The sequence below is a fragment of the Ranitomeya variabilis genome, chromosome 6 (genome assembly GCF_051348905.1).
Source record: "Ranitomeya variabilis isolate aRanVar5 chromosome 6, aRanVar5.hap1, whole genome shotgun sequence".
NCBI lineage: Eukaryota > Metazoa > Chordata > Amphibia > Anura > Dendrobatidae > Ranitomeya > Ranitomeya variabilis.
In genome coordinates, this window is record NC_135237.1 from 169,865,757 (window position 1) to 169,878,639 (window position 12,883).

At 43.0% G+C, this 12,883-nt stretch overlaps 1 protein-coding gene across 4 annotated transcripts in view; it reads right to left on the reverse strand.

The window, feature by feature from the left end:
• Positions 1-12,883, reverse strand: part of AOAH (acyloxyacyl hydrolase) — a 310,271-nt gene that overhangs the window by 142,528 nt on the left and 154,860 nt on the right. For all 4 annotated transcript variants that reach the window (XM_077269241.1, XM_077269239.1, XM_077269242.1 and 1 more), the window contains 2 exons: positions 9,832-9,880; positions 1,408-1,456 (listed from right to left, as the gene is read on the reverse strand). In XM_077269241.1, coding sequence (XP_077125356.1) covers positions 1,408-1,456; positions 9,832-9,880 — 98 coding nt within the window. The remainder of the gene's footprint in view (positions 1-1,407; positions 1,457-9,831; positions 9,881-12,883) is intronic.

The following is a 12,883-nucleotide window of genomic DNA, read 5'->3' on the forward strand; positions in this document are numbered from 1 at the left end:
AGCCACCTGATGGTTATTCCACTCTGGTGCCCTGCTGTTATCTTGAGAACTTACTTTAATGGCTTCTCCTTTTGGCAGCTGCAAGAATCGATGAAAATAATGCCCCCTTTACACTTTACACAGCTTTCGGCTGTCACTCTCCCATCTGAGAGTGCAACTGACACATATCTCTGGCAGCGGCTTATCCCAGACAGAACAAAAGGATCAGCAGTCCAAAATGGACATGTAGGATCCTTATCTTCCCCAATCATCTGTCAGGGGCAACTATTGATACTGATGGGTTCAGGTGATGTTAGACTTACATTAGACTGTATGTGACATCTTTCCTCTGTGCTAGAGTATCCTCTGTTAACAACAGTCTTTGATGGGGCCAGATCTATTACCCTACATCTATAGAGTCCCAGGACTAACAGCTGCTCTAAAACTTTCCCTCGCTGTTTAGTGGCCCGATGGAGCAACTCCTCATTAACTGCAAAGTACAGGAACCTGGTGTCAGCCCTTGGCTCTTGGGAAACCCCATTTATCACAGACACATTTTCAAATGCCCCTTTTAGGGTAAGTTCCTGCATTTGAGCAGTCCCAAAATTTCCCCCAGAAACCCCCAGTTCAAGAACCTTGGCCTCTGCATTACATGATTAGTTGTGCTGTGATTAAGCACTTATTGGGGCTATTAATGAGCTCTGCATGGATGCATTAACTGAACACGTTGAGGAATATTAATTGAGCACCATTAACTAAGAATAAAATTGCAGCAGTTCTTGCACATTCAGAACCATTGGCATGTAGGTTTAGGCACATTACAATGCGGGAAGTCTGGAAAATGAAAAGCAATTTGACCATTACATGCAGAAATATTTGGGTATCACATCTATGGCATATGTAGCTATTTAAGTGTGATAGAGAAATCTACACGGAGGAAATATCAGAATCGCACTGCTTTTAGCTTTTATGGAATAGCAGTGACAATCTACAGGACACCACTTAATAGAGTCTAATGGAAGTACTATGGTCTGGCTTTACATTATAAGTCATTACGTCTGCCCCTATGAATGTTTGCTTTATAACAACCTTTCTATTTCCTGCATGTAGCTGAACTACTGGACACCTTGGAACAAACAAAACTACTCTTCAAAGATGTTTGCTGCATAAATAAATAAATATATATATATATATATATATATATATATATATATATATGCTACTTTATTTATACCACATACATAGTCTCTTACATAGTAGAGTGTTCTTTTTTTCTGCCTGATTTTAAAGAACATACAATAATCTGTTGGCAAATTACACTAGCTGGGGAAACAATATGCCCCTATCCTAGAGGGGTACACGTGGCACTGAAATTTTGTATACATGCTATTAAATAGACACATCAAATATATAAAAATGTAACACAACCTGCACAGAATTTTTTCTCATATGGGATTCCATCTTCTGGGTCAAATCCCTTTAAAATGAAGACATAAAACATCTTATTATTTTATTTGACTAATAGAAATAACAATATGGTCAGCGTAAGGTGACAGTGACCAACTATTGCTTTATGTTAGTATGTCATCATCATCACTATTTTGATCATTAGTATCCATTAAAGTCCGGAGGATTGATTGACAGGACTATGCCCATTGGTCGAGTCAGTAGTCTCTGATCTCTGACTACTGGACAGGAAGCTCACGGATCTCTTACCTCAGTGGATCCCCGGCACAGCTTTTGATTTTCTGTACTGGTGCAACACCATCATTGCTGTGTGACACACATGACATTGCACTAGACCTTCTAATCAAAAGCCATGCCAGATATTACAGAAGGTAAGAAAGTTCACAAGCCTCCTGTGCATCAGCCAGAGACTACTGACCTGGCCAAAGGATCAGAGTCTCGCGAATTATTCTGCCCAACTTTAGTATTCATTTTTCCAGTTTACCGCTTCCAATGGATCATGATATTCAGTCATGATGTAAAGTTCAGGACCAATGTCATCAAGTAGCAGGTAGACTGGTCAATCATTAGGGACCCAAAATATACGACACTTAGTGCCATACTATTGCATTTGTGACTTTTTCCCGCTGGTGTTTATTGCTTTTCGCTTGCTTTTCCTTTGCACCATATTCTTCTTTCAATTTGTGCTTTTTTGAAGTCTATGTTATATGTGTTCCCCTGTTTGTTTGTTTTTTACGGTTGTCATTGTTGGATAGTTTTCTGTTTTATAGATGTTTTAGCTATTTAGTCAATTGAAATTTTTTAAAAAGTCATCCCATTTTTGTGCTAAAAGTACTCCATTCCCTTCCTGGAGTGATTTTATGTATGCCTGAAATTTTTGCAAAAAAGTTGTGACATTTTAGTGGAAATGAGCCACTACAGATAATGTAGGCCAGGCTTTGTAATCTTTCTAACAAAAGGAGGTAATAATAGTCAACAATTTTTTAATACACAGCTCAATACCATATTAACAGTATAAAAAGATGACCACACTGTATTATTAATAAGTTTTATGTATAACAGAATGGAGTGAATGGTGTAAGCTCCTAAGGTTCCACTTAGAGGTGGGTTTGGCCTTCACTATGTATAGGCAAGGCCTACACTAGTTATGGGACAGCAGGTGTTAGACAAGTGGCGCGACCAAAAACATTTGTGCAAATTGTCTGCAAATTACTGCTAGGGGAAAATGTTAGAGCTGCGATTCAGCTGTAAAACAAAACAACAACCGAAACATTGACAACTTGTATCAGCAAAGCTCATGGTCCCAAAGCAGTTGTGGTGGTTCATAGGTAACAATATGACCGCAGTGATCGTCATTTGATGCAATGTTGCAGTGCAATTCTTATTAGAATATATTTGAAAGGTAAGAAAAGGAAAATATTAAAACTATTCAGATAAAATTGAAAGAACTGTATAAAAATCATGTTTTAATAACTGTCACAGCAAAAGGTTGATAAGAAATGTATAATCTAATACAGTATGTGGCCAGATAATTTAAAATGTATAGGAGGATAGATGCTTTAAGGTGCCCATACGCCTCAATGTGCATTTACACCAACCAAATGTGTCCATTAAAAGACCACGTATCAGCTTGTATATAGCCAGTCGTTAGTGGACATAGTTAATAAGATATTTCTGTGTGCACAGAATCTCATCATTATGGATAACATATCCCTTATTAACCTAAGGCCATGTGCTGCCGAGAATGAAGATTTAGTGCTGGCATGAATGATCCAACAACCAACAAAAGAGCACTTTATTAGTCGGGTGGTTACCAACATGTCTACACAAGCTGATGGTGAACAAGCGTTGTAACAAATGCTCGTTCCTGATTATCATCTAGCTTTAGATAGGTGTTAGGCCGGAGACACACTGGTGCGAGATACGGCCGAGTCTCGCTGGTTAAAAGCAAGCTGTGGCACCTGCACTCCGGAGCTGAGCGTGCAGCTCCATGTATTGCTATGGAGCCGCACGCTCCGCTCCAGAGTGCAGGTGCCACAGCTTGCTTTTAACCAGCGAGACTCGGCCGTATCTCGCACCAGTGTGTCTCCGGCCTTAGACAAATGCTCAGAGAAGATCAAAGTGAATCGATCCACAGCAGCGTGTATCAGGGACTGGCTGTATGATCTCAGCCATGTTGACGAATCAGAGCAAAAAGATACTCTAAGGGTATGTGCACACGTTCAGGATTTCTTGCAGAAATTTCCTGAAGAAAACCGGAAATTTTCTGCAAGAAATCCGCATTTTTTTTTTTGCGTTTTTTTTCCGTTTTTTTCGCGTTTTTTTAGCATTCTGCAAGCGTAATTAGCTTGCAGAATGCTAAAGTTTTCCAAGCATTTTCTGTAGCATCGCTTGGAAAACTGACTGACAAGTTGGTCACACTTGTCAAACATAGTGTTTGACAAGTGTGACCAACTTTTTACTATAGATGCAGCTTATGCAGCATCTATAGTAAAAGATAGAATGTTTAAAAATAATAAAAAAAATAAAAAAATGCTTATACTCACCCAGACATCTCATCAGCGGCATCCGTTCGTCTTCCTATAGCTGGTGTGTGCGCGCAGGACCTTCCGTGACGTCACGGTCACGTGAGCGGTCACATGACCGCTCACGACCAATCACAGGACAGTGACGTCATCGGCGAGGTCCTTCGCCGCACATCAGCTACAGGAACCGAACGGCAGCGTGCAGTGGAGGCGGGAACACTGCGCGGGACATCGAGGGTGAGTATAGGCCTATTTTTTATTTTATTTCTTATTTTTTGACCACTTATATGGTGCCCAGTGCGTGGAGGAGAGTCTCCTCTCCTCCACCCTGGGTACCAACCGCACATAATCTGCTTACTTCCCGCATGGTGTGCACAGCCCCGTGCGGGAAGTAAGCAGATCAATGGACCCCTAGGTGTGCGGAATCCCTGCAATTCCGCATTTTTAATGAACATGTTGCTTTTTTTTCCGCTATGCGATTTTTTCGCGGAAAAAATCGCAACATTTGCACAAAAAATGCGGAATACCTTGTAAATAATAGGAGGCATAGGTTAGCGTTTTTTTTGCGTTTTTATCACGTTTTTATAGTGAAAAAACACGAAAAAAACGCTAAAAATCCTGAACGTGTGCACATGGCCTAAAAGCCGCTGTGGACTGAGCCGTGCTGGAAACTAGTCAGACGCGTGCAAAGGTTCTCCCTAGCCGAGGTATATTTTAGAGACCCCAAACATTGTGCACAGAGGTCCTGCGTGTGCACATGTGTTTGCTTGAATTACTGTCACTCTTGGTCTGCTGTATTTTGCAGCAAGTTGGGACCCGCTGATGTCATGAAGAATGAGCCAGATGCTATCAAAATAAACACTTGTTTACTTGGAACTACAGTGGGGCAAAAAAGTATTTAGTCATTCAGCAATAGTGCAAGTTCCACCACTTAAAAAGATGAGAGGCGTCTGTAATTTACATCATAGGTAGACCTCAACTATGGGAGACAAACTGAGAAAAAAAAATCCAGAAAATCACATTGTCTGTTTTTTTATCATTTTATTTGCATATTATGATGGAAAATAAGTATTTGGTCAGAAACAAAATTTCATCTCAATACTTTGTAATATATCCTTTGTTGGCAATGACAGAGGTCAAACGTTTTCTGTAAGTCTTCACAAGGTTGCCACACACTGTTGTTGGTATGTTGGCCCATTCCTCCATGCAGATCTCCTCTAGAGCAGTGATGTTTTTGGCTTTTCGCTTGGCAACACGGACTTTCAACTCCCTCCAAAGGTTTTCTATAGGGTTGAGATCTGGAGACTGGCTAGGCCACTCCAGGACCTTGAAATGCTTCTTACGAAGCCACTCCTTCGTTGCCCTGGCGGTGTGCTTTGGATCATTGTCATGTTGAAAGACCCAGCCACGTTTCATCTTCAATGCCCTTGCTGATGGAAGGAGGTTTGCACTCAAAATCTCACGATACATGGCCCCATTCATTCTTTCATGTACCCGGATCAGTCGTCCTGGCCCCTTTGCAGAGAAACAGCCCCAAAGCATGATGTTTCCACCACCATGCTTTACAGTAGGTATGGTGTTTGATGGATGCAACTCAGTATTCTTTTTCCTCCAAACACGACAGGTTGTGTTTCTACCAAACAGTTCCAGTTTGGTTTCATCAGACCTTAGGACATTCTCCCAAAACTCCTCTGGATCATCCAAATGCTCTCTTGCAAACTTCAGACGGGCCCGGACATGTACTGGCTTAAGCAGTGGGACACGTCTGGCACTGCAGGATCTGAGTCCATGGTGGCGTAGTGTGTTACTTATGGTAGGCCTTGTCACATTGGTCCCAGCTCTCTGCAGTTCATTCACTAGGTCCCCCCGCGTGGTTCTGGGATTTTTGCTCACCGTTCTTGTGATCATTCTGACCCCACGGGGTGGGATTTTGCGTGGAGCCCCAGATCGAGGGAGATTATCAGTGGTCTTGAATGTCTTCCATTTTCTAATTATTGCTCCCACTGTTGATTTCTTCACTCCAAGCTGGTTGGCTATTGCAGATTCAGTCTTCCCAGCCTGGTGCAGGGCTACAATTTTGTTTCTGGTGTCCTTTGACAGCTCTTTGGTCTTCACCATAGTGGAGTTTGGAGTCAGACTGTTTGAGGGTGTGCACAGGTGTCTTTTTATACTGATAACAAGTTTAAACAGGTGCCATTGCTACAGGTAATGAGTGGAGGAAAGAGGAGACTCTTAAAGAAGAAGTTACAGGTCTGTGAGAGCAAGAAATCTTCATTGTTTGTTTCTGACCAAATACTTATTTTCCACCATAATATGCAAATAAAATGATAAAAAAACAGACAATGTGATTTTCTGGATTTTTTTTTCTCAGTTTGTCTCCCATAGTTGAGGTCTGCCTATGATGTAAATTACAGACGCCTCTCATCTTTTTAAGTGGTGGAACTTGCACTATTGCTGAATGACTAAATACTTTTTTGCCCCACTGTATGTACAATTGATAGTAGGTAGAACAAATTCTTCATCTGCATTACATGACAGAGGCACAAACATTTTGGTTGTGGCAGCTGTACATAACTTGTGAAAAACATTACTGAAGAACAACAGGTGTAGTGGGGACCTCCATATTCCCAATTCCCAATGGATCAATGTGTTTCGCTCAGACACTGAACCCAATACTGCATTCTGTGGACTGTATAAGAGAGCTCTTCCTGTTTCTACACCTTACGTACGTGTCCCAGTCTGGCTGATCCCATATTCTTTCACTAGGATCTCCAGATCTGAAAAACCCTAAGACTCATGCATAAAAGTCTCTTCCACTAGGTGCTCCAATTTGCCTGCTAGACATCTGCCACCATAGTTACTTGAAAATGAAGGATTGTACTACCTCTGTAATTTGTCTCATCTGGCACACACCATATGTAACGCACTGCTGACAGTTTCTTCAGTCTCTGAAGCTGAACTTGTTCCTAGTGCCTACTTACTTTTCTGTAAACCATTGGAGGGCCTCAGGGCTGGCGTTAGGGGCAGGCAGACAAGGCAGTTGCCTAGAGCCACCACTACCCCAAGGGCCCCCAGCCAGTGGCATGCCACTAATAGCAGTAGACTATGTGGCCACCGTGGGGCTCATGAGCTAGGGGGCCTTGTGCCTGCTCCTCCCCCCCGCATTCCTCATTCAACTGTATCGACATCATAGATGCCGATACAGTTGAAAGCAATGATGGAGGAGAAAGCATCTTGTGATGCACCCGCTCCCATCATCCCCCTCTACTTCAGATGTGTGTGATGATGTCATTGAACACCATGCTGTGCCAGGCAGTGGAACTGCTGAGGTGAGGAGATGCACTGCAGCAAGGAATAAGGAGAAGTATTTATTTATAGTGCTGCATTACATTGTTTGGGGACTGCATTACATTGTATGGGGGCTGCATTACATTGTATAGGGGCTGTATTACATGGTATGGGGCTGCATTACATTGTGTGAGGGCTGCATTACATTGTATGGGGGATAGCTGTTTTACATTGTATGGGGCTGGCTGCATTACTTTGTATGGGGGCTGACTGTATTACATTGTATGGGGGCTGCCTTATATTTTATGGGGCTGCATTTTACTCCTGTGTGGGGCTGCACTGTACTATATGGAGGACTATGGTGTGCATTGTATTGTATGGAGCACTATGGGGTGTGTATTATAATGTATGGAGTACTATGGGGTGTGTATTATACTGTATGGATCAGTATAGAGTGTGCATTATACTGTAAGGATAAATATGGGGTGTGCATTATACTGTATGTAGCACTTTTGGGTGTGCATTATTCTGTATGGAGCACTATGGGGTGTGCATTATACTGTATGGAGTACTATGGGGTGGTGCATTACACTGTATGGAGAACTATTGGGTGTGCATTATACTGTATGGAGGACTATGGGGTGTGCATTATACTGTATGGAGTACTATGGGATATGAATTATACTGTATGGAGTATTATGGGGTGTGTATTATACTGTATGGAGCACTATGGAGTGTGCATTATACTGTATTGAGTACTATGGGGAGTGCGTTACACTGTATGGAAGACTATGGGGAGTGTATTATACATGTATGCAGGACTATGGGAAGTGTATTATACTATATGGAGAACTATGGGGAGTGAGTTATACTATATGGATGACTATGGGATGCATTATACTATAAAAAAGGCTATGGGGTGCATTATACTCTGTGGAGGACTATGGGGTTTATTACACTAAACAAGCAAAATGCTGCCTATTTATTGAGTGTTTGGATTGTTTATGCTGGTACAGAAATAATTGTTTTCTGTAGCCAGGCTCGGACTGGCACATAGGGTAACAGGGAAATCCCCCGGAGGGCCCCTATGCAGATCTGGGCCCCCACTCCCACTGTATGGGCAGTACTTGGCATAATTCACTTGATTCACTCTATACAGAAAAAAGCAGCATCTCATCATTCATTAACCAAACTACCTGGTTTATTATTATATGGAGATATAGGTAAATTTGTGAACAAGGGTAGTGCAATAATATTTGTAAGCAGGTGAAAAGTGGGCCCCCCAAAGTCAATATTACTGGTAGGCCCTTAGCACCCCAGTCCGACACTGTCTGTAGCATATTGCCCAGTGAAAACTGTAGATATGCTGCTGATAACATGATACTGTATGGGGACAGATTGATCTAATAGTGATTGTTCTCTGCCCATTATTCTTTCTCAGCCAGTGTAAAGAGGCCGGGAAACAAGCTTCGAATGATTTCAATATCCTTGATCATGCTCGTTTAGTGGCCTGAATTCAGCGCATGTGAATACAACTGAAATGTTTCTGTGTGGTGGTTCAATGTGTTAGCATTTGATGCCCCACTTTTAACTTTTGCCCAGGGCCCCACTTTGTCTAAAGCCATCCCTGGCTGGCCTAACAGTTAACCCTGTCCACCATAAACATAAGAAAACTGCAGTCTCTCCCTCTCTCTTGCTTTCTCTCTCCCTCCGGACTCCGAACTCCCGAACTGTAAAATGGACATCCAGGAGAAGTCTGTGTTTGGATTTCAGCATCGGACACTAGGTGTCCAGTATGAACCTGGAACTTTACAGTCAGTGTTCGCTTATCTCTATTCTCTGCCTATACATTCACATAGACAGAGATCTGTCACTGAAGGACAGTGGGTGGTGAGAAGACGCCAGGGAACCGCCTGTCCAACTAGTCAGCAGCACTTCTTATTCCCGGTGGCTTTTAAAGTGTGTTTCTCTCTGAAAGGTTGGAGTGTTTCAGAATTGAACATACCCGGCTGATCTCACAGAGCCAGTGCCTGACACAAGCTGCCCGTGGATTAGACATCATGTATAAAACTGTCAGGTTTAATTTAATCGGCTGTCAGACTCCTCTGATAGAAGCATAGTTAGTGAGAGAACAAAATGTTCCAATCTAAATTACACAAACATCATCTATTAGGGGAGGTCACCTTCATCAACATAAGATGGTCGACTGGTCCTGCCAAAATTCGTGGACTCTACTAACTTTAATCTAGTGTGCTTGTAGGCATTATTTAAGACTAATCATCAAGTGAAGCTATGATGCTATAGATTTCAATACAAATCTAAAAACTAATGCTTGAATCTGGTTGTAGTATACAGGGCACACTCAAATGTATTTTTTTAAAGTCTTGCTTAATGTAGTGCTAGAACAGCAAGCCTGCAAGGTCAGTATTTCCTCATTGCATTCATTAGGGTGCTAGAAGATATCCACCTGATTAATTTATAAGCATATTGATTGTATGTAAAGCATTCTCTGAATAATTATCTTTCATGCATAATATTATAATACTGTTATATATACGTGTATTGAACTCACCCATATTCCATTGCAGTTTGAATCTTGTAGAGAATCCCAGTCTTTTGGGCTAAATGAAATAATAAAAATATATCTATAAATCATTCTTTTCAACTAATTTTTCCTTTTTGTTACTTATGTGAAACATTACAGTTACTGACAAGAGCACTCTTTCTTTCCTTGTTACTATTAAACAAATTCATCGAATAGCACCAAATTATAAGTAACATTTAATTAAACTGCGCAATGGCGCCCCGCACTCATTGGCGGCTGTCCCTCCCTCACCCTAAATGCCCCTATCAATATATATAGGGTGCAAAGGTTTTCAGTAAAGTACCATATGTAATCAGGTCAACGTGACACCCTATCTCTGATATACCATATGGTACGTGAAATATATCAGAGAGAGAAAAACAGACAATTCAGAAAAGAGATTCAAGGGTACAGGCAGATATTGCACATAATCCCTGATATCAAAAAGGGGAGTATTTTTGGTATCAAACAAAATGAAAATTAAATAATACCACAATGCTTTAGAAAGAGGTGGGGGTTGCACCTGCCTTCTAAATCCTCTGTTGGACACAGACTTCTGGTTTGCGGCGGACGGTCATCACTCTCTCATGCTGATCTTTGCATCTATATTAAGATAAGTCCCTCTTTGATATAGGGCTATACCAGTATGTTCTCCTGAGGAACCAAACAATGGGGAACGCATCAAAATAATACATGAAGGATTTAATTGCTATTGGTATACTTAGCATGGGGCACATGAAACCTTATTAACCTGGTGTTTGTTTGGGGATATGTGCAATAGAAATCTGGTCACAAGGGAGAATTGGTCACTATAGAAATGTAACCCCATTTAGGGTGTGTATTTCTGAAGCATTGTCTATGTACCAGGTTAAATGCATAGTGGGGATATGTGCAATACAGATGTGGAATCCAGCCACTATTTAAGGCAAACCCCTGAATGCAGAAAAAAGCTGGATGAGACCTCACAATGCTTCGAGACCTCACAATGAAATATTCTTTTGAAAATGTCACTGTTTGTAATGGGGTTGCTCAAAAGCCGGGGGCTGACACCAGGTTCTCTCATTTTGGTGTGACTAGAAAGCTACTGTATCGGGTGGAGAAATTGTGGAACATCTGTTAGTTCCGATATCACACCAGCAGATGGTTCTAGATAGGGCCCATGGACATATACTGGGTGGTCACCTAGGGGTACAAAAAACCCAGGAGAGAATACTGCAGAGATTCTATTGGCCAGGTTGTTACCGTGAGATTCTAGATTATTGTAGGTCTTGCCCCACATGCCAGATAACTGCCCCTGTGTCTCACTTCAGAAGTCCCTTAGTGCCATTGCCAGTGATAGAAATTCCCTTTGAGAGAATGGCTATGGACCTGGTGGGTCCTCTTGTTAAGTCGTCACGCGGCCACCAATACATCTTGGTTGTGATGGATTATGCGACCCGATACCCCAAAGCAGTGCCACTGAGGAACTCGTTAGCTTAGAGTATCGCCTGGGAGCTGGTACAGATCTTTGCCAGGACTGCTTTACCCAAGGAAATCTTGACGGATCAGGGAATGCTGTTTATCAGCAAGGTAATGCAAGACCTGTGTAGGGTCCTCCAGATCGCTCAGCTATGAACCTCCGTGTATCATTCGCAGACCAATGGCCTGGTAGAGCGCTTCAGCAAGACCTGGAAGGCCATGCTCAAGAGGGTCATTGAGAAGGATGGTCGAGACTGGGACTATCTGCTCCCATTCTTGCTTCTCTCCATTAGAGAAGTTCCACCGGCCTCCACGGGGTATTCGCTGTTTCAGCTTCTGTACGGCCGACATCCATGAGTGCTCCTGGAAATCGCCAAAGAAACCTGAGAAGCCGAGGTCACACCACACCGAAGCATTATAGAGCATGTCACCCAGCTGCAGGAGAGGATGGCTCACATAATGCCTATTGTGAAGGAACATCTGCTCCAGGCGCAGGAGGCCCAAGCCAGGGTGTACAACCGATCAGCCAGGCTGAGGCAATTCCAGCCTGGAGACCGCTTGCTAGTACTCACAACGATGGAGAGCAAGTTCCTGGCCAAGTGGCAAGGCCCATATGAGGTCGTGGAGAAACTTGAGGACATGAATTATAAGGTACACCAGCCCGGTCGCAGGAAGCAGTACCAGGTGTAACAAATGAACCTGCTCAAACCTTGGTGGGACCATGAACTGCTGGAAGCTCCTTGTCTGGGTGCCCATCCTGAAGCCAAGGTCAAGGCGGTCGTGATTGCGGAGATGTTAACGTCGGCCCAGAAGCAGCAATGTCGAGAGCTGCTACAGCAGAACCGTGATATATTCTCGGACTTTGCAAGAGCGCACACAGGTCGTTGAACACGACATTTTAACGGAACCACATTTACGGGTGATCCTAAAATCCTACAGAATCCCCAAAGCATGCCGTGAGTTAATCTCACAAGAGGTGAAGAGGATGCTGGATCTTGGGGTAATAGAGGAATCAAAAAGTGGCTGGTCCAGTCCCATGATCCTTGTACCAAAGCCCAGTGGTGAGTGGTGGTTTTGCAATGACAACAGCAAGCTCAATGAGGTGTCCAGTGTTGACGCATACCCGATGCCCCGCGTGGATGAACTGATCAAGCGACTGGGACCTGCGAGGTATATCACCACCCTCGACCTAACAAAGGGGTACTGGCAGATTCTGATGTCGCAGAGCGCCAAAGAGAAGACGGCTTTCTCGACGCTGGATGGCTGCTATATTACACCAGGATGCCATTCAGTCTGCAGGAGGTCCCCGCTACCTTCCACAGGGTGATGGATCGGGTCTTAGCACCAAATAGGAAGTATGCCGCCGCTTACTTGGATGACATCGTCATCTTTAGCCATGACTCGAGCTTGCATTTCCTAAAAGTACAGGCGGTCATAGATGCCTTGAGGAAAACAGGGTTTATGATAAACCCGAAGAAATGTGCCATCAGGATAGAGGAGGCCAGGTGTTTGGGCTACATTGTCAGGTAAGAAGTATTTAAGCCCCAATGGAATAAGATAGAGCCAATTCAGGAATGGCCTC